General features: G+C 39.4%; 1 protein-coding gene across 4 annotated transcripts in view; it reads right to left on the bottom strand.

The window, feature by feature from the left end:
* grik4 (glutamate receptor, ionotropic, kainate 4) overlaps positions 1–22,802 on the bottom strand; it is a 548,585-nt gene that overhangs the window by 28,806 nt on the left and 496,977 nt on the right. For all 4 annotated transcript variants that reach the window (XM_055196455.2, XM_055196452.2, XM_055196453.2 and 1 more), the window contains one exon: positions 9,110–9,313. In XM_055196455.2, the coding sequence (XP_055052430.1) occupies positions 9,110–9,313 (204 nt within the window). The remainder of the gene's footprint in view (positions 1–9,109; positions 9,314–22,802) is intronic.

Here is a 22,802-nt window from a genome sequence, read left to right as displayed (position 1 = left end):
TCTGCTGCGGCAGATCGAGGAAAAGGCACGGGCCCCTGCGGGGGCGGTCGCTGCTGCGATACTGGCCTGCGTTGGAAAGTGAAGGTTTTATTGGCAGAGCATGTGAAAGAAGCACGGGCCCCTGCGGGGGCGGTCGCAGCGGCGATACTGGCTTCAGAAGTCGACTGCTGCGGCAGATCGAGGAAAAGGCACGGGCCCCTGCGGGGGCGGTCGCTGCTGCGATACTGGCCTGAGTTGGAAAGGGAAGGTTTTATTGGCAGAGCATGTGAAAGAAGCACGGGCCCCTGCGGGGGCGGTCGCAGCGGCGATACTGGCTTCAGAAGTCGACTGCTGCGGCAGATCGAGGAAAAGGCACGGGCCCCTGCGGGGGCGGTCGCTGCTGCGATACTGGCCTGAGTTGGAAAGGGAAGGTTTTATAGGCAGAGGAAGTGAAAGAAGCACGGGCCCCAGCGGGGGCGGTCGCAGCTGCGATACTGGCTTCAGAAGTCGACTGCTGCGGCAGATCGAGGAAAAGGCACGGGCCCCTGCGGGGGCGGTCGCTGCTGCGATACTGGCCTGAGTTGGAAAGGGAAGGTTTTATTGGCAGAGGAAGTGAAAAAAGCACGGGCCCCAGCGGGGGCGGTCGCAGCTGCGATACTGGCTTCAGAAGTCGACTGCTGCGGCAGATCGAGGAAAAGGCACGGGCCCCTGCTGGGGCGGTCGCTGCTGCGATACTGGCCTGAGTTGGAAAGGGAAGATTTTATTGACAGAGGAAGTGAAAGACGCACGGGCCCCTGTGGGGGCGGTCGCTGCTGCGATGCTGGCTTAAAAAAGGCATCTGCTGTGGCAGAGAGTGAAATAAAAGCTTGGGCTTCTGCAAGAGTGGTCGCGCTGCGACAGTTGTTGTTATCTGAGAAGGAATCTATTGCGGTAGGGCTGTGTAAGATTTTGATGAGGGTGTCAGCTTGAGTTGCCGGTACTAGCTTCTGCCGGGGCAGGGAAGTGGATCGAGGGTGATGATGGATTTATGTGTGACGGTGTGATCTTATGTCCGTTTGCTGGGCCGTGAGTGTTTGGTGGGCTTCTTTGATGGAAGCACGATCTGCCCTGATGTAATTTTTGAAAGCTTCCGAAGACCAGCGGCCTAGGGTTTGTATCTGGGAGTCTGGGAGTCCGTTTTGAGCAGCTGTTGTGGCTGCTCCAATGCGGAAGGAATGACTTGAAAATTCATGGGGGGGGAAGCCAGATGTTAGCAAAACTTGTTTTAGGTGCTTCTGAAACCAAAAGCGGGTTACTGGGCGGTTGAATTCATCCCCAAAAAGTGGGTCGGAAGAGGATTTAATCTGGTGGCAACGGTAGGAAGTGTAAGCTTTGAGAACTTGGCATGGTTGGATGGGAGTTTGAATTTTGAAAATGTATATGTGGTGTCCTTTTCTCATTTGGTCCGTCTTGCTGTGTTTGATAAAAAATGAGATGGTTTCGTCATCTATTATGGCTAGGTCAGAGATGGTTGGGTGTAGGTTTGGGTCAAAGGTGGCTGAAACAGTGAATTCTGAACAGCGGAGGAAACCAAAAAAGGCTAACACGAACATGGCGTCTAGGGTTCGGGCAGTATGTACTGAGGAGTAGCCTTTGCGAAGAGTGGCTAGACATTTTGAAAGGATTTCTATGGTTATGGGTAACCTGGGATCTGGACTCTTGGGTTGGGTTTTTTCAATACCTTTTAAAAGCATGGCGGTCTGGGGATTAGTGATAGCAGTTGAGGGTGAACCTAACATTAGTTTGTGAAAAAATTGGATTCCGCTCATATACCCTTTAATTGTGCTGATTCGAAGGTGTTTGACTTTATGCAGGTACGATATGAATGATGTTATGGTACGTAGAGAGAAGTTGGCTAAAGGGATCTGGTGTAAATGATGGAAAGTTTTGAAGCTTCTCCAAGCTGTCAGATAGGTTTGAAGAGTTCCCATTGAGACTGCTTGGAGTATAGTATCTAGAGAGGCGGTAAGAAGGTCTTTGAGTGGATGATTTAAGGGAATATTATAGTTGAATAGGGAGGCACTAGTGTTGGGTGAAGATCTGCTTGTGATGCCGGCTGCCTCAATTTCTGCGAGGATCTGTTGCCTGATGGAATTGATGACAGGGGGAGGTTCCAAGGCCAATGCGTTGGGTGGGATGGGCATTGGTGCTGCGGTAGCCAGCGTGAAAGGCTGACGGGTCTGGGGAACAGAATCAACAGAAAAAGAAGCCGCTGGAGCCGCTTGCGGAGGCAGCCTCACGCTTTGGGTCGATCCGTGGGCGAAAATATCAGGTTGAAAAGTCATAGAGGGTGCCGGGGCCTGACTCGTTAGCGGAGGCATCCTCACGCTCGTGTCGGCTCCTGCGGCAAAAACCGGGGCCTGACTCGTTAGCGGAGGCATCCTCACGCTCGTGTCGGCTCCTGCGGCGAAAACCGGGGCCTGACTCGTTAGCGGAGGCATCCTCACGCTCGTGTCGGCTCCTGCGGCGAAAACCGGGGCCTGACTCGTTAGCGGAGGCATCCTCACGCTCGTGTCGGCTCCTGCAGCGAAAACCGGGGCCTGACTCGTTAGCGGAGGCATCCTCACGCTCGAGTCGGCTCCTGCTGCAAAAGTGGGAGAAATGTGAGAAGGAAAAATAGATGTGGCCGGCGCTGCTGCTGAACGCAACCCCGTGTGATAGAGAGACGGAGGGGCAGCAGGCCATTGGCCGGGAGAAGGAAGCGGCAGTGGGATGAGGGAAGCCTTTGCAGAGCTCGTGTCAGCTCCTGCGGAAAAAGTGGGAGAAATGTGAGAAAGAAAAATAGATGTGGCCGGCGCTGCTGCTGAACGCAACCCCGTGTGATAGAGAGACGGAGGGGCAGCAGGCCATTGGCCGGGAGCAGGAAGCAGCAGTGGGAGGAGCGAAGCCGTTGCCGCGCTTGTGTCAGCTCCTGCGGAAAAAATGGGAGAAATGTGAGAAGGAAAAATAGATGCGGCCGGCGCTGCTGCTGAACGCAACCCCGTGTGATAGAGAGACGGAGGGGCAGCAGGCCATTGGCCGGGAGAAAGAAGCGGCAGTGGGAGGAGCGAAGCCGTTGCCGTGAGCGGAAGCATGTTCGCGCTGTTTGGCTGGCTTGCTAGCTGACTCGCTTGTGAGCTGGCTGCTGGAGACATCGGCGGGCGACCCAGGCTAGCTGATGGCTTCATGCGGTGTCTTTGAGACCTCCGTGTTTTCCCTGGTGTCTTTCGGGAGTACGGTGTACTCCGTGCTTGCAGAGACGAGGAGTCAGAGCTTGCTGTCACGGCTGTTTGCGGGGGTTGAGTAGCCCTGCGGCTATCGTGGAGTAGGCTGAACAGTTGCGCCTTTGTTTGTTTACGTGAGAATGGAATATCTGCATTTTCAAGAGCTAGTTCGAGGCCTAGGATGGACCATTTCTTGATGTCGGGGATTCCTGGAGAAGCAGAAGCGTATGAAGATGCCGGTGATGGTGGGGAGCGCCTCTGCGGGGTGCGAGGAGACGGTCCTTTTCTCCTCGGGATTCGTGTAGCAATGCGGGAAGATCGCCCGGCCTGTGGGGAGGCCTCGGGCTTGATTGAAACATCCCGACCGCTGTCGGAAAGCCCGAGATAATCCTGTGTGGTATGGTGAATTTCCTGTGCTGGGTTTGTTTGACTGGACATCTTGCAATAATTTCCCAGAGAATTGAGGGTAAGGACTCTATGATTATTTATAGAGCTGGTACTAAGTTGTTGTGTTGAGTAGTGATTGATAACCAGCCATGTTCATTGCTTAATCATCGAGAGCCAGCCGTGTTCATTGATTAGTGATTGAGAGCCAGCCCAGTTCATTGATTAGTGATTAAGAGCCAGCCATGTTCATTGATTAATGATTGAAAGCCAGCCGAGTTCATTGACTGATCAGCTCCTCCCAAACCTTGTTTATATAAAACATCATTTAATGTAATTATTGTACAATGTTTCATCTACATTATAATTTTATGTTTTAATATGTTTACAATATTATTATAATTAAAATGATACCTGTTATATTGTATGCTAATTGACTAAATGTCTCAGGAAAAGTATATACTGTTTGTTATGGACTATCAATTTATTCATATTTTTTTAATTAAAATACAGAGAAAATGTATTTCTTATGAAAAATCTGCATTATTTGCTTAAAGATCACATTCTTTCTGATCCCATTTTTTTAAACACTAGTTAGTGTGTAATGTTGCTATAATAGCATAATTAATAGCTGTAAAATGATAAAGCTCAAAGTTCACTGCCAGGCGATATATTTTCTTTAACAGAATTCGCCTTTCAAAGCCTACAGCGAACAGCCAGTTTGGACTACAGCCCTCTACTTCCTGCTTTACTGACATCACAAGAACAGTTTTTTGACTAAACTCCGCCCACATGAATACATCAGTCGCCAACTAAACTAACAGCAAGCTAAGCTGCTATCGAATTAAAACACACTAAACAAACTACACAATCAGAACACGTTACGTATTTCTGAAGGAAAGACTTCATAAAACAAGGAAGACATCAGCCCGTTTTAGGACAGTGAAAACAGCGCTATACAGATAAGTCAATTATGTGAAAAACAGTTTTTTTTACACGTGAAACATGAACACATGTTATATTGCGCACTGTTAACACAATCAAAGCTTCAAAAACACAGAAAGAACGAGACCTTTAAAAGCACTTTTAATTTAATGTCTAAATTACAATCCTACAGTTTTTTTCCCCTCACCCTCATGTTGTAACCTGTATGTTTTTTATTCTGTTTAATACAATAATAGATATTACACTTACAATTTAGTGCTATATAGCACCTGTGAAGAACCATATGGGGTGATATAGCACCAATATAGCACCACTTATGGTTCTTCACAGGCAGGGCCGGCGCCACGAGGGGGCGTGAGGGGGCGTCGCCCCCTCACCGGCACTATCTCGCCCCCTCAGACCACCATTAATGTTGAATGGGATTTTATTTTAATGATAATATTTTATTTAAAAATCACATTTGCCTTGTGTATTGTCTTCCTAAAGTGAATTTTAGAGTCTAATTATTTAACAAAACCAAAAAATCAAGTGTGCATGTATTCTACGGTGACATTAATAAACACACGCCCACTTGATGGCTTGTTACACTTCAAGCGGCGCCACTAGAACTGTGAGGCGATGACGTCAAAGCGCCGCGAGAGCGAGACGAAATTACACTTTGCATGATTTCTCGAATCGTTCTCGCGGTACTTTGACGTCATCCGGCTGTCGTTTCTTGCAGCGCCGCATGGAGTTGAACAAGCCTTTTGTGTTGACGGCTTGACGCACGTCGACAATGAGCCCGCGTCAGTCTCAGCGGGAAATCAAGATGTCGAAGTGCGAGAGTATATCAAAAGTTACAGAAAGGAGTGGGAGAGTGACCCGGGCCTGCCCTGTAGCAATGGATATATGTAAAATAGGACTGCAAATTCTGCAAACCGGACTCCGGATTATCACACGTCAATTAATGCCGTGGCATGGATTATTATCGGAGCATTTCAGGTGCACAGAACCAAATGTTCGGCTGTCATGTCAATTCTGGCACCATGAACAGCCAGACTGTTTTGAAAAGTTCAGATGTTTATGTTCTTCAGCATCCTTGCAAGTTAAAGTACAACCAACCTATTATTGTTCTGCATTTAACGTTAAAGGTAAGCATACTATCTCTCTCTCTCACACACCTGTTTATCAGAAGTAAAATACGTGTATTATTATTATTAATATTAATAGATAAAAAACAGACATTGAATTTATAGTTAACGAATAGGTATTTGAATTAGCCTATCCTAAAGCATAGCTAAATGTGTAAACGAGTTATTGTCATTTTGCTATTGTGGTTCTCTATCTGCTGGTGTTTAATCGCTAGCTTATGGTGCATTACTTGTGGCAGTTAAAATAACTACGTTAAATGATCAAATTGAACCAAAATTTTGATAAAATGTTGCGTTTGGACCGTTTTTGCGCTAGAAACCATTTGCAAACACTGTCCCCCACCATTACGTAAAAATTATTTGGCACTACGGAAAGCAAACACGAAGTACGAACATTTCATAATTTCAGGGTATTATATTGCATTAACTAATTTCACAATGGACAGTCGAAATGGATTAAAAAGAAAATACCTCTGGGTCTGAACTTCAAATGAGCAGTGTTGTGCTGTTAAGTAACGTTAGGTATGCTTTTTTGTTGTTGTATATAGTAAAAGTGTTCAGATCATGTACGTTGCTCACTAGCTGTAGTTTTTGTGGTTGTATTACAGAGATGTTTGTTTATAACACGTTAAAGCTTAAGGGACATACCAAAGCTATATGTATTTTCTAGCTTGGGGAATTAAATGCATTTTGTGTGATCGCCCCCTCTGGTATTTAAGACGCCCCCTCATCAGCGCTCGGCTGGCGCCGGCACTGTTCACAGGTGCTACATAGGTGCTATATACTGTAGCACTAAAAATGGTTCCCCTATGATTACAAGCCAGTGAACCACTTTTAGTGTCATTTAGCACTGTTTGTTTTTAGAGCGTATGATAAATGATGGTAAGCACACAATTGATGGTACCCATTAACTTCCATAGTATTTGTTTTTCCTATTATGGAAGTCAATAGGCACAGTCACCTTTGTGGTGACCATCATTTATCATTATATCTTTTTTGTGCTCAACAGAATAAAGAAACTCATAAAGGATTACATGAGAGCGAGTAAATACTATAAAATGACCATGCCGATTACAACACCATCAAATAATTTTACAAGTAATACTAATATAAACGTTTAAAAAATAGACATGCTTGTTTGACAGTGCTATAATTATAAGAGTCTGATTGAATTTTTTCGCGGGTACCAGTGTCCCGCTAACCTCCGGGTTAGCCTACAAAAACACACCATCCCTGCAGCACATGTATTTTGTGATAATAAAATCTGAAGAATTGAAATTTGAAAGAAGTTTTTTTTTTCAAAATGCTATAAATTTACTGAATCAATATATAAATGTGCATTCATCTTTGCCATGATATATATTCATTTAGTTGACTAGTGGTATAAACTGATTAAAAAAATGTAAACATTAATGGCATTAATCAAAACACTTACTTTGTCATTTTAAGAACACTGTTATTGCTGCTTTCATTCTTGGGACCTCGTCGCTGAAATTTATTCACAGCAATCAGCTGTGAAATGTTTTGGTCCTGATCGATTTTCGTTGACTTCGAGTAAAATAATGAAAATTTTTTATAAGATCCCCTGGGGTCAATGTGTTAGCATGACAGAAGCTTGAAGCTGTCTTATGTAGATTATTTGATTTTGATGGCTTACGTTTCTTTTCCATCACAGAAAACCACCACAGGTTTATCAATGCCACCAAAGTATTATTTTGTTTGTTGATTACGAAATACAAGATGAGTTAAACTAGGACTCCGTGTACTCAGCGCGCCGCCATTGTTTGTTACATTGCGTGGAATGGTGCGCTGTGATTTGTTGAGTGGATTTATTGCATTCTGCAGAAAAGGAGTGGCGTTTATTGCGTTTTGGAAAAAAATTAGTAAAGATGACAGAATAACACGGCGGATATTGGATTTTGCGTAAAATTAAGAATTAACTTTTAAATACTGACCTGATACAATACTGATTTTGGCAGTCTAATTTTTTTTTAATGCCGTTTATCGCGTTTTGGAACCAAACTAAAAATGCTGGGGTATTTTGAACGCAGAGTTGGGTCAAAAAGGGAAGACCCCAGCCCCTTGGGTTGTAATTTAACCTATGCTGTGTTGTTTTAACCCAAAATGCTGGGTTGTTGTAACCCATTGTTGGGTCAAATCTAAACTTTTTCTAGGTTAATTTAACCCAACGGCTGGGCTCGTCCCTTTTTGACCCAACGTTGGGTTTAAAACAACCCAGCATTTTTAGAGTGTATACAATATATTTCATAAGCCTCTTTTTATATATTCAAGTTCACTGTGTATTTACTGCAAAATCATAAAGAGCACTATAGAAATAAATTTAAATCATATTGAACTTCAATTGTACGTATCCAATCAATAATATCACCCCATCACTCTTTCACACATACTGTGGGATGCAATGAGAACTATTGGACACTCTGAAGGTCAGCTGTAAAGAACAAATTCCCAAGGAAGAAATTAGGACAATAAAAAGATTAGGCACTCCTTTTTTATTTCACTAATAGCTTTGCCCTCCATTAGCTTGTGGAATTAAGACTGATAACTTCTAAAAGCACGCTTTTAATTTTGTAGCGCAGAATAAAAGCCACAGAGAGAAAGCTCTGTTTTATGACACTTTCCCCTGAAAGTACATGAATATTGTCCTGGCCTTTTTCGTTCATTTTCGAAAATTCCTTTAGCTCCCTGCGGTGCCTGCCAGAAAGCGGACGAATAAATCAGCCGCATGCCTTGTTTTTAAATAAATAACATTTCAGCTGAAAAGGGCAGGCGTTCGTAGTTAAACAAAATCTGCAGCATGCAAGATTTCCTTTCAATCAAGAAGATGTTAGAGGCTGTCAGAATGGGATTAATACTTTTCACGCATCAGCGAGTCTTTTTAAACACATCTGTGTGTATCTGTTATGGGATCAGATGGGTTAATTGAAATCCATTAGAACGACAGGCCTGTAAATGTGTGGCGTAAACACGAATATCACCGGTTAATCTGCATCACCTGCGTGTAACAGCAAATAAATACATTTTTAGTGTTGCTCTAAGGCCTCTTCCTGTAAATGAATTATTTAAATGAGTATTTTAGAATGAATAAATCGAAGCTATGACAAAGAAAGTCGACCGTGTTAAGCTATTGAATGTAATTTATCCTAAATTAATTGTTTCAAGTGGCTCTGAGCAAGGTAGACTGTGCCCAGACTGGGCACACTTAAGGATGGCATAAATCCTACACAATGAGTGCTACGTATTTAGTACAGTGTGTCAATGTTGTTAACTGTTTTCTACCTGTTTGTATGAATTATAACCTTTCCAGATTCCAAGTACATGGCTTCAATATTCAACTGGTTTTATTGAAAGTCTGAATTGGAAGCAATACCTGAAATCAGATACTGACGTCCTTGTGATGTTACTCACCCTGCCGATGAGTTCTCCCACCATGCCCGTCCATGTGCCGTTGGCCCCCGGCACTCCATAAACGCCGTCCCCTACAAGCCGGATGCGGTAATTGAACTTCAGGATATCTGCCAACTCTTTTAGCATATCCACGCAGAAACCCTCGTAGCGCTCGTTCCCTTCTAGTTCCTGGTGATTCGCTCTCAGCATTACGTATGGATTTTCCTTGAAAAAAAAAACATCATACACAAACACGCTATGAGCGCACACACACACGTTGCTTAAGACTGCAGGAGGCTCAGTCTGAGCACATGTCGCTCTAGGACTAATGTGAGCCCACCAAAAAGATTGTTTTTAATTTACGATTTGTTTTCTCAAGCTGCCAAAGGCGCGTGTTTGATGAAGAAAATAGAGAGTTGATTTAGTGAGCAATCTGCAGTCAAAATAAAAGGTTTGTGAATATTTCATTCTGCCATCATTCAATAAACACTCGCTGCGCTCACAGTTAAACACCGGGCTGTGATACAGGTGTGTATCCGAGTGAATTACTGTCATTTTCAGGAAAACACTCTGGATAAATTCAAAGCTGCATTGTTACCGCCAGTACCGAATGAAACCAATCTTTTTTTGTTCTAACTAAAGCTTTTTGGCTAAGTGCAAAACAATAGGTCTGTGTACTTAAGATCTGTTTAGCGTAAACTTGAAGAGAGTGTTTCATTTTCACCAGTAAAAAAATGAAGACCCGCTCCACTCCGACACGTTGAGTGGCAATTTGAAGAGCTGAGCAGACTTTTCAGCCTTTCGCGTCGCCATGGCAACGCTTTCTCTTTTTTCCTCTACCTGCTTGTCTGGTCTTGCATTCCTGATTTTCGATGTGCCCAGTGGCCACGCTCCAGCTGGCCTGAGTACAGCAGCAGTTGGGCATTGTGGCCTGTCGCTCGAGATGGCCGTTAGATGAAATCGTTCCGACACTTCAAATAAACCTGAAGCTTATTTATACAAATCGCTCATATGCATCCAAATAACACTGCGAGAGTCATTTCACCTCATTTGTACTTTCTACAAAAGCCGCACACCGGATGCGCGCACCTTGGACCTGCCGGAGTCAAAATCCCACGTTGCCACAACACAAAGGAGTCCAGGAGTCAGCCAGAGTCTGACACTATAAATGCAAATCCTCTTTTTCGTTCATTAACTTATTGAATCATCCACGCATGTTGCCTTCATGAACTGCTGCTGCGGTTATGCAGAGGAGCACAATATAAATGCAAATTTTCATTGCTTTCAGCCTGCTGGAGGCAGTCAAGTATTACAGCCGGACACTTTCTCCTAAACTAGGCTTATTAAAGAGCAGACAGTCAAATATTACACAGAAGGTTTCAAAGGATGGAAGAAAGCTAATAAACAAACCGTCTGGATTCAATTAATAGGGCGAGAAAAGCGGTAGGCTTTAGGTCACCGCACGTCGACCGTAATGGGCCGAATGGCCTCTGGTCTGATTGATGATTAAGAGAGAGAAAAATGGAACGATCCCATATTTACACATAATAATCCATTATTAGGAAAATCTATGGAAAGAGGCAGGGCAGTAATAGAGTTCAGATTGAGGAGGGAGGTTAACTGTGCACACATAGGACCGGGCCTGGCACGCTGCCATCAATCTCAGGAATGGAGCTCGGGCATCAATCAGGCCAAGCAATCCTCTCTTCCAAGCTTGAATGATTCCATAAAATCTGCAGGTCACATCAGAAAAAGAAACTTTCAGTTTAATAGCGCAGACAGTGAGATTAAGGGCAGTTTGAGTGTCGAGTCTGTCAAACGTAACATTCCTCACTGGCCTGGGATCTGAGGCAGATTTGATTCTATTTGTTTTCCTCAAAGGCTGTCAGACGTTGAAATACATTTTTAAAATATATATATATATATTTGGTAGCAGTCTGTTTCGGTATGTTCGGAAAACAAAAACATTAAAGTCAATCATACCTCAAATCAAATCTCAAAGCTTTTCTCTTCCAGCAGGTGAGGAAGAATTGGATTTGTGTGATAGCATTTGTTGAAGCGAAGAAAGATGTTTCCAAAAACCAGCCAGTGAGTTTGTTTACTGGTCTTCTTTGATTTAATTCTTCCATGATTTTTTAGAGGAATTAGACTGTAGATAGTCTACATCTGCTCTGGTCAGACTAATGGAACCAGCGCTGCATCACAGCATAAGTCACAGAAATAAAGACTGCACAGAGGTGACACATTACGCGAAGATAGCACCTCACATTTTATATTTATGAGAATTTCAGGCCTGTTCCTGAACATAATAATAGGGCTCTACCCAGTGCTCGCTGTGAAGGCAGCTTATGTGATGTTCATCTAAAAACCGATCCACAGGTTTTCAGATGGAGCACAATATTGTCATCATTGATTGTGTGAAATTATCTGCTGAGTGAGAGTGCTGTCTCTTCTCTAAAGAGGTGCAGTGAATCCACTTTACATTGATCATAACCCATAGATATTAAAAATCGCTCGGCGGCTCCTAAGCTCTAGTATTGGCTCTCAGAGCACACAATTGAGGCTTGTACGTGGTTATAATTTTACTGATAGGTGTTGGAGAACAGGGTGGAATTTACTATGAATGAATTGGATGTCCTTGACGTAGATATTGATGCATTGTGAGTGATGAAGGAAGCTGAAACCAGTGTGATGCACTTCACTAAAGCTCTTTTCACACACAGATTATGAAAAAAACAGGGAAAATGTGTCTGGGATTTGTCTGGGGATTGTTGGATTTTGGTTTATTCACACTGCCAATGATTTTCTGGGATCCTATAAGATGCCAGAATTTTGGGTTTTATTTCAATCTTATTTGGTTACTTATTTAATTAACAGACTCTAACTCTATTTATAAACCTATAACAAATGATAAAAATTAAAAATTTTTATAGTAACAAACATCTTTTTTTATTGTTACATTTAAACGGCCCTATTTTAACAATCTAAGCGCATTGTCTAAAGCGCACGGCATAAACGGGCGTGTCCGATGCCACTTTTGTAATTTAATGGCGGGAAAAATGGTTTATGCGCCAAGCGCACGGCCTAAAAGGTTGTTCCTGTTCTCCTAATGAGTAAAGGGTGTGTTTTGGGTGTAACGTGCAAATAAACCAATGAGAATTTCAGCTCTCATCCCCTTTAAAAGTCAGATGCGCTGGCGCTTTGTCTAATCCCTATTTAGATGACGGACTTTGTAAACTGAAAAACTAAGCGGAGGAAGAAGACCCCTAGTTAAAGAATAATGTTAAAAATGTGTTGTTTTCATTATTATTGAAATGTAAATTTTTTGGATTAAAACTTTTAAAAGCCGTTTTTTAAAAACATTTTTAAATAGATGCATTTGTTTAAGGCAAAACATTTATTTAGCTACTTACCAGGCTACAGGTGAAGCAGCTCTTTACGCCTTCTAACGTCTCATAATCGGTCCTCATTTATGTCCAAGACACTCATTAATAATCTTTTACCTTTTAATACTTGAATTTTTCATATTTAAAAGCGTTTTTGTGCTGCTGCGCATCCATGTATGTGATAAGCAAACCCGCATTGTCGTCCCGTTTATAGGCGCATATTACTAACACGCTCATTAAATAACAAAAACAATATTGCGCCATTGACTTTAAACTTTAGACTAGGATTTAGTTGATCAATGGCGTAGTCTATTTTAGTTGCCTCAAAATAGCAACACGCCAACAATGCGCCTGAACACACCTCGTTTTCAGACCAGAACGCCCATGAGCGCAAAATTAGGCACAAATGCATTTGCTATTTAATCAACGTGGCGCTAAACATGAAAATGATCATTCCGCCGTGTTGAAATTATCAAAAGACACTTGCATCGCGCATTGAGCCGGGAGTATGATAGAGCCCTTATTGGTTATACATTAATTATGTGTGTTATAAGTAATTTCTTTTGGTATTCACCAATACTGTTAGTTTAGGGTACATGTGGCACAAACCCTACATTGAATGGTGGTCTATTAAATTTATTAAGCACTGTACACCTGGTTATAATGCTCTCCTTATTATTTGATGAATTATATTACAGCTTTTATGATGTCTCAACAACCTAAGTAAATAAAACATAAATGCATATAAAGAAATAAAATAGTAAATTACACAGGTTTTTGAGTTGAATTACCGCACAATGAGGTGCTGCAACTGTTTAGTGAATTTACCCCACAGGGCTTTAAACACCATTTGCTTAATGGCTGTCTACACAGCAAAGTTTTCCCAGTACAAACTACACACAAGTGTGCACAGACCCACACATCAATTACTTGAGTTGCTCCATAAAGCCATTGAGCACATATGCTGTCTTCAAATTATGTCATCCCTAAAAAAAAATCAGAACAGTTTGTACAGTTTGTAACTCGTCTTGTCGAGTTGAAACAACTGTTATACAGCTCTTCTCCCAAAAATCTTCGATCCAGCCCAGTCACCTGGGTAAAATACAATCTTTGTGTATGTGTGTGGTGTGACCCTCATTATGACAAAATCTTAAAGCAGTAATGAAAGAGCAGGTGGAATGATCCACAGGTGCAGGGTCCCGCAGGATGTTTCCAACTGTGGACCGTTTACGGAGATAAAGCGGACGTTGCAATCAGGCTATGATGAATGAGCTGTGATAGAGCTGAAATTGCCGTTCGGTGTCTCTTTAATGTGGCAAAAGCTTTCCTATATCTTTAAAAAGCAATAAACGCGGCACAAACTTCTCCGGAGTTCTCCCAGCTGTGACATTAAGCCCATTAATGAGTAAAGATCTGTAAAAATTAATTGCTCCACCTGTATTACACTTTTTTCCTTTAGTGAAGTGCACTTACACACTCCCTAACATACAATAATCCTCTTATATAGACAGAGAAAAGCAGTCTGTCTTAATAAACACATTCATCAATCTTAAGGTGTCACTGTGAACGCTAAAGACGATTTCTCATGCAAAGTCCTAAATGTGGCCACTCAGAAATAACAGGCTTTAGGTTTTCAGCTTTTTTGTCTCTTTTGCGTCTAGTGTTGGAACGGGACGACCCAGACAGATATGATACACATCCACCCCAGGGCTGCAAAGATCTTCCTTTCCCCATCACTATATAATGTGCGAGATGATGAGAAAATTGCCCCTAGATAACAGCCTTGTGGATTACATCTTCAATTGGTGGTTGTTGCTCCAGGAAATGCTATCACAGGCATACCTGTTAGTTTCTAGAGGAAATGAGTCTTTATTTAGATCAGCGTGGAACCCTGGGGTTATCAGAGACTAGACAGAAAGTTCCTGGAAGTTGCTAAGCTGATCTACTCATCTCACCTTCTGCACAGTAGTGATGTCCCATTAGTGATTTATGGGCATGGCAATGTAAATTTAAATAAAAAAATGCAGCATTTTACATGTTGCATTGCTATATTGCATATTGCATTCTAAATTGAATATTACTAATGTTCTTATACAACTGTATGCTTACCATCATTTATCTAAATATCTGCTTTTGTGTTCATTCGAATAAAGAATTTCATACGGGTGATTCTTGCGAAATTAGACTGATGAGGTGTCATGAAACATATATTTACTTATTTTGATAAAAAAAAGTAAATGCAAAGTAAGAGTATCAAAATAAGAAGCATACAGTTACAAACATCTCTTCATGTCCTATTTTGCACATGATTTCAAATGACATCATACAAACCAATTTTTTTCCACATTTAAGGGGAACATTTTCATTATTGCAACGTGTCCATGACTGGATTTGGCTTCTTTGACATGGAAATATTTATAATTAAAAAAATCAAAAAAATAAAAAGCTTCAGTGCATGTTAAACTATAAACATTTATAGTAAAGAAACATGTGCTATTTGGTGATCATTGGTAAATGTAGAGACAGTAATAAGGAATATAAATGTGTCCAAGAAACATTTTCTTATCCTCTGCAACAATTTTCAATCATTGTTTAAGCCCTCAATGAACTAACATTTTCAAAAAAAACAAACAAAAAAAAAAAAAAAACGTTGGAAGGGACATAATTGACTGTGACACTCAAGATGGCTACCAGGTAAGCAGTTCTTATTTTTTCTCTCCAGATAAAAATTGAAATTTACCTAGACAACTTTTTAGTTCTCATTACCGAAACATGGGTTTGTAAATGATCATTTTTGATACCGTATTTTTCGGTCTATAAGCCGCGTTTTTTTTCATAACTTGGCTGGTGCTGCGTCTTATAGTCAGGTGCGCCTTGTAAGTCAGTATGAATTAATTTGGACATTTATGAGGCAAGAGACAACATTACTGTCTACAGCCATGAGAATCCGCCATATGCTGCTCCTGTTTTTATGTAATTCAATGGATTCAGTAATGTGGAATGACGAGTATGCCTATTGAACCTTCCAGGTAAGTTCTGTATGCTATGGTTTATCGTTTAAATAACAGATAATATTACTTTAACATACAGACATCTATTCAGCCTGCTGTTCTGTGTACTATTGTTTAGTTGAATAACTTGCCTTTCCAGATTAAATGTCTGTTCTTCGGCTTGGATTTTGTTAAATAATTTTCTAAATAAACACAACGTGTAGTACACTGCGACTTATATATGTTATTTCGTCTTAATGACGCATTTTTGAATGATGCGTCTTATACTCCGGTGCGGCTTATAGTCCGAAAAATACGGTAATGATAATCTAAAAAATGTAAATAATTCTATAAGAAATATGTTTGAAATCCTCTAAAAATAATGGTTATAGTAAGTCCAGACCTTAATCTTATATGTGCAAAAAAATTGGCTTCAATGGCTTTTTAAAAAAATCTGATGCTGGACACCTTTTAAGTCTGGATTTCATGAGAATCACCCATACAGGTTTATAACAACTTGAGGGGGAGTAAATGATGACAGAATTTAAATTTTTGGATGAAGTATCCCTTTAAGTCTCAGCCGTTTCTCCTAATACAAGGGGAGAAATGGGGCGAAAGTAACGAGGGACGAATGTAACAAAGCAATTTTCTCCAAGCCCCGATAAGATTTGCATTTCAAACTATGACAGCATCTTTAGCGTGCAAGCCTTGACAGAGCTGCCAAATTTCCTCACCGTTTCGCGCATCATGTCCGGAAAGCAGTTATCAACCATTATAGGTAAATCCCTAAAGCTGTAATTTTTTTATTAAAAAGTGTTGTGTGAAAACACTATTTTCATGTGTTACTTACAATACTGACCAATCTACAGGTTATTTAGTGTTGTAACACATCCTGAAGTTTGACTTCTCAAAGTTTTTCAAAATAAAAGTAAAGGATGAAAGTAACACTTGTTACATTGCTAAGTAATACTGCTAATATTGTTGCATTATGTTGAAAATTGATATTATTCTAATTTGTTTTAATTTCATTTTATAGTGTTCAAACTGTAATTTTTTTCCAACAGGAAAAATGGACCATGTTGCTTTTGAAATAATTGGTAAAACTGAAATTTAAAAATGAAAATGTAATTTTTTGCAAAGATAAATGACTAAATATGTTTGCAGTTACATATTAACGAGATCATAGTCTTGTATATTTACTAAAAACAAGTGTTACACAAAAATCTAATTGTTCTGTTGTGTTACTTTTGACCCACCTGTGTGTTACTTTCGTCCACGCTGACAGGGTCAAAAGTAACAATGCACTACTTATGTTCAAAGTGAAATTATACAGAAGTCATTTTACATTTGTTCAAAATTCCATCTGGTATTGACAGAAATATATCTCTGTCTAAAACATTAGCTTTTTAAAATAAAATTTTTCTTAAAAATGGTAATTTCGCCCCTGTTCTCCCCTACTTCAGAGAAATAGGAACAAATGAGTCATTGTTAAAATGCATATAGACTTTAGAGCTTTGAAATGAATGTATAATATACAGGAAGAAATGTATACAATTATATTGAAAACTCTCAAAAATATTGACTTTTAATTGTAAATCTGAGCTCAGTTTGTGAAATTGTTGAGATCTCTCTTGAAATCATTAAGTCTTTTTCTCAGGAGAAATATCTGAGAGACAGGAGACATAAGCCAAAGCAGTGGCGTCCGGTGACTTCTTTTTTCAAGTGTAGGACAGGTGGACAAGTTTTGGTTTTGGAGCTGGACCATAAAACAATAAAAAACACATTCTGTGTCTATTTTTGAGAGACGTGTTGTCTCTCTCCACAGGGGTCACGGATACACAGGAACTGATCTGTATTTCACCCCCTCTCTCTTCTCCCTTAAGGTTTTGGTTACTGGAAATATACTAAACACATGTAACATTGGATATATCATATGTTGTGATGCTACAAAGGTTTCATCTTCATGTTTGGTGTTGTTTTAAAGGTCATGGTGCGAGGGTTAAAAAGGTCTAATTTCTATAATGTTAAGAGAAAGTATATCAAAGTTTAAAACTTAAGACATAATCTGTACTCCTGTGATGGGTGTCAACTCATGAGGAGATCTAGATTACAGATGGTTAACAGTCCCATTTGGTGCTCCTCTTCAGGTCACGAGAACCGACCAACCAAATCCTGATTTGAGATGTTACTATTCTTTGTCTCGTTCTGTGTATATAAGGTGGCTTGGCAAGAGACTCTGGGAAGTATTCTTTAGCAAGAATCTTCCCCACACTTTGGGTGTGTGTATTCAGACATTATGGAAGTATTCTTTAGCAAGAATCTTCCCCACACTTTGTGTGTGTGTATTCAAACATTATGGGAGAAATCTTTAACAGAATCTTCTTACACCATTTTGGGTATATTATATTCATGATGGAAGTACTCTGTAGCCAGAGTGTCTATTGCCAGGTATGACTTTGTAACTTTTGCAACTGTTGATCATTTTAATTAATTGGAATTGAATCAAATTCTGTATGATATTGTTTAATTTATGTTTGAAGCTGAAACCTGCCTGGTATAATAAATTGTTACATTTGATTCATCTGAATTCTTCAGAAATTGTATTGATTTATTTTAATTCTTTCAGAAATTGTTATGACCAGTAGATTAGAAGGAGTCTGGTATTACCGCAAGATTATCGTGTCAGGATATTATCACACTGAGGTTTTGATGGTCGAATGGAGCATGGGGCACATTCATTAAAACTCTCAGATTTATGTTTATCACCTGCCTTAGCAAGTTGCATGAGCGCTAAACTAAAGTAACTATTTTTATGATCGGAGCAAGCATGGAGCGGCCAGACATAAAAATATTAGTTTACCCGGTAACCTCTGACTAAGATCAGACTGACAATTTTGTGTCCGTGAGATATACGCAAACGGCCGGCGTATGCTCTGTGCGATACCGGGTCCCTAATGAACGAATAACTAAGACTATGGGAATTAATAAATAATCAAACATCTAAATTATGATCAACAGATAATTGGAATAATGCACTAAATTCTTAGTATATTAAATTGGAGTCAGATTATAATTTAAACACAGAGATCAAAGAAACTAATTTAATCATGATATGGAATTATTCTTCTAGAAGCGCTGAGGAAGGAACGAACACGAGTCCCCTTCACCCACTCCACTTGTATCTGTCGTTGGGCTTGTGGGTGGTACCTTACAGCTTGGTGATCCCGACGTGATGACGTATACCACGGGACGTGATGACGTAGTACACCCGAACAAGTGACGTGGTACTCCAGGAAGCTTTCCAGCGCGACATTTCAACCATAACAGAGTATTCCATTCATCGCAAAATAGGAGGTTTAAACGTCTACCTTTCTGTCTGCAGCTGTGTTGGTAAGTTGATTTTATTTGCCTATTAGAAATGTTAAGGGTGAGCATAAAAGCACCCGTATGTTGTAGAATGGGACGTTAAACTCCCATTGAAAGTCCGGAGAAGTCCGGTTAGGCATGAACATTAGAATAACAACACAGCTGTCAGAGAAATAATAACATTGCGGATAAGGAAATAATATATTTCCTCGCGCTTCGAATCAAACATCATCTCCTGTGTTTACACTCAGTAGGAGTGAATATTACATGGACTAATGACTAAATGTTATCGTGGTACATTACGCAAAGTCGTAGATTTGAGTCTAAAAGTGGAAACATCGCCGTGGCGATTATGTATTTGCGTTGTGGAACGATCTCGCAACTAGATCTGAAACCCGTAAAGTAAGTTATTAGCGAATATCCGTGAATAATAAAAATCCAGTCGGATGACAAAACTCCGTGCCCAAGTCAATGCGTCCATGTATGTAAACAAACCTGCGCAAAACAGGCGATAATAACTCTGTTAATGGAAATACACAGCATGACAACAGCAGTGTAGATGAGAATAAATTCCCTTTGTTAGCAAATTAAAGATCTTTTGTTTGTTAAAGCAACGAAAGATAAACTTAAAATGGATTAACATCTTCCAAATTTTATTCTGGTTCTCAAATAAGGGTAAACATTGAATTAATACAGTGATAACTATTGAACTCTCTGAGATTTTATGTTGTTCACAGCACATGTGCAACATTTAAAGGAACAAAATCCTTCAGAGCAAGAATTAACTTAAATAAAGGATGTTATATACATTTAAACTACAGTGTAAGTTAAGGTGTTTGCATATGAGAAGTGAATTTCAGGTTTACATGATTGATATGACAAGAGCAAATGGTCATATTAATCTTTATAGGATCAGTAAATGCAGCAAACTATACAGTTTACATACTATACATGATGAGTTAAGGAGATAATTGTAATTATGTTGAATGAAGGAGAGATGGAAATGTATAAATGATTGAAGGCAGCATTGTTGGGGTTAAAGGTTCAGTGCATGCAGAGTGGAACTAAATGTTGGATTAAGCAAATAGGGAGATAAGTGTAGATAGAATGGAACTAGGAAGTTTTGTTACAATTCCTTAATTAATGCAGGATTTCTCATGGTGGAAATAAGGTACATTGAGCTAAAGCTTTGACTGATGCACAGCAAGATAATGATGAAACTGCTAAAATGGTCAATAAAACACCTGTGATCTTATCTCACTGAGAAAGTTTCACCACTGAGACCCTCTCAGAAAATATCTGCTGTTTCTCCTTGTTTCAAGGGAAATATTTTAGCTTGGTTGTAACAAATAAAATACATCATTATTTTCCGTGAATCAATCAAAGTGATTTAAGGCAATGATTAACAACATGATATACAGTACAGCGGTGTTAAAAGTTCTAGGCTTAGTCCTTTCTTTATGAGATTATGGGAATTGTCAAATAAACAATTTAGTCCAGTTGTCTAGAGATTGTTGAAGCTGAGTCTTTGTTTCTCTATGAGATTGTGGTAATTGTTAAAGAGCAATTTGTTGTCTAATTGTCTAAAGATTGTGAAAGTCATAAAAATAGAGCTTATAGCTGAGTCCTGACATCACAGCAGGAATATAGAATTCCTGTTTAAAGTGAATCAGTGGGAGCTAGTAAAAGTGTTTTTGGACTTCTGTATGTCTTCAGGCTAAAAGTTTATGACTTTAAAACCTATAACAAAAAATTGTGCCTTACGTCCTATTCATTGATTACTTTTCATATCCAAATAGAATAACATCTAAATAAGACTTAATGAGACCTCAGCTAAAAACATGAGAAAATTGTGCCCAATTCCAGAGGGTCACAAAAAACCCCAGCTGAGCAATGAGTTAAGCCCTGTACCCAGCATGTGCTGCGGTTTATTGCACGCTAAAAACAACAGAGCTGTTGCTGTTAGTAAACCTGTTAATGCAGCTGCTAATGCAGGGTCAATTCACAGAAATGTGTTCTCCATTTTGCGAATTTACTATCATTCTAGAAGCCCTTGAGACCAGTTATAACATTTATTTTAATTAAATATTATTTTTAATATAATGTAATTTATATTATAATCACATTATGATATAAATTATATATTATAATGGCCAGACAGGCCTAATATGGTGAAAAATGATGCATTACATGCATTTCAAACTTACATGATTAAGACCCACAAAAAGGCCCAGGGAATATTTAGATTCAGATTTATTTGGTCCACTATCTCGTGCCAAAACGGGGGTATGTGTATGCTTTTGCTTGTTGTTCGTTTTGTTGTTTATTGTTGTTTGTTTGTTGTTGTTTACTGTTGTTTGTTTGTTGTTGTTGTTTGGCTTTGTTTTTTGCTTTGCAGGAACACTGATAATATCATGGCACAAGATAGCAAACCAAACAACTCTTTTATAAATTTGAAACATCAATTTAAACTGAATCTGATCAGTCAATGTACTTTTATAGTTGGTTAAAACTGTGGGAAATGTTAAATCATCAGAAATTACAGTCCTACAGGTCACAGAGATTGAAAAGTTTAATAGTGTGTACCATAAACAGACAGCACAGCAGTTAAACATATGAGCTGACGGTACTGAGAACAACTCAGAGTAAAGCCATTTAAGTTTAAGATTAAAATTAAAGTTAATCCAAAAATTTCCCCAGCAAAACTGGGACTTCTTATGCTCATAGTTTAAATGCAAATGCAGTTTATGGTGTTATACACACTCAGACTAAAACAACATAGTCAAATATAACAGAAAATTCCCAACTTAATCTGGCCTCTGAAATTAATTTGCAGAAAGTAATGATACAAATCTTCTTATCAAGAAGAATTTACACCCTAATGCATTGCTGTCATTGATAGCTGTGTGATAGTGACATCATTTTAAACTAAAGATGATGCCATGTCTTAATGCAAATTGCCCAAAATTTTAGAAATTAATGTTTCTTTGTCTGTTATCTTAACTTTTTTCCTTTCAGTTGGATTACTATGACTCCTTAAGAGTCCTGACACTAGAGACGTGTCTGAGCCCAAATACAGGCACAAACCTAAAATGCAGGAGGTGGGTGTGATAATGCTTTGAGGGGTCATACACATCTCACAGTAATTAACTACTATATTCATTATATGACCTCCCGATGTAGCATCGGAACTAAAATTTTGCAACACAGATTACTTTAGGTTAGAATCCACCCACTTCCAGGCATGAACATATAATGCACATATTTTCACCATTGCAACAACATAACACTGCGACCTGATATAAGTTTTAAAACTATCCAGGCTTAAAACATCACACATATGTATGATTAATGACTTACAATCCAAACTCTAGAGTTTGTCATACATGCAAACCCATTTAGCATCTCACACATAGGAGAGAAAATTAAAGGTCAACTTATGATTTTAATTTCATGGTAATATAAACTATTGGGTCAATTTTCTCTTGAACTACATGAAACATTTCAGTGTGCATGGAACATATGTATGGTTATAGTCACACATCAATTGTTTTGTCTCTGATTGTACAAATACAGGTAAAATAATAACTATTAATTGATTACATAAGACCTATTTCAGATTAAAATAAGTAAGTGAAGAATGAAATGGCTAGCATGGCTGCAGACATGTCTAAACATTTCAAACTTTACAAAATGGTTATATTTGAAGTGCTGGCACTTCTAAGGATCAATCACATAAATCAGACACCTTACCATTGAATGTGACTAAACCAACATATATGTACAGAATTATTTGACAACATGCAAAGAATGGTTGACAATGGATAAATAAGAAATTCAGAAATTATTTGATTTAAGTTTAAGTTGTCTAGGTATGTTTTAAGTTACTTCATTGAATTCTTAGATATACATGGTTAACTTGCATTTCAAGGTTTTGAATAATTCTATTATTATTAAAATTATAAATATATC

This window comes from Misgurnus anguillicaudatus, chromosome 24, assembly GCF_027580225.2.
Source record: "Misgurnus anguillicaudatus chromosome 24, ASM2758022v2, whole genome shotgun sequence".
In the NCBI taxonomy this organism is placed as follows: domain Eukaryota; kingdom Metazoa; phylum Chordata; class Actinopteri; order Cypriniformes; family Cobitidae; genus Misgurnus; species Misgurnus anguillicaudatus.
Note: the sequence above shows the minus strand (reverse complement) of the source record. Positions and strands in the feature narration are given on the sequence as shown.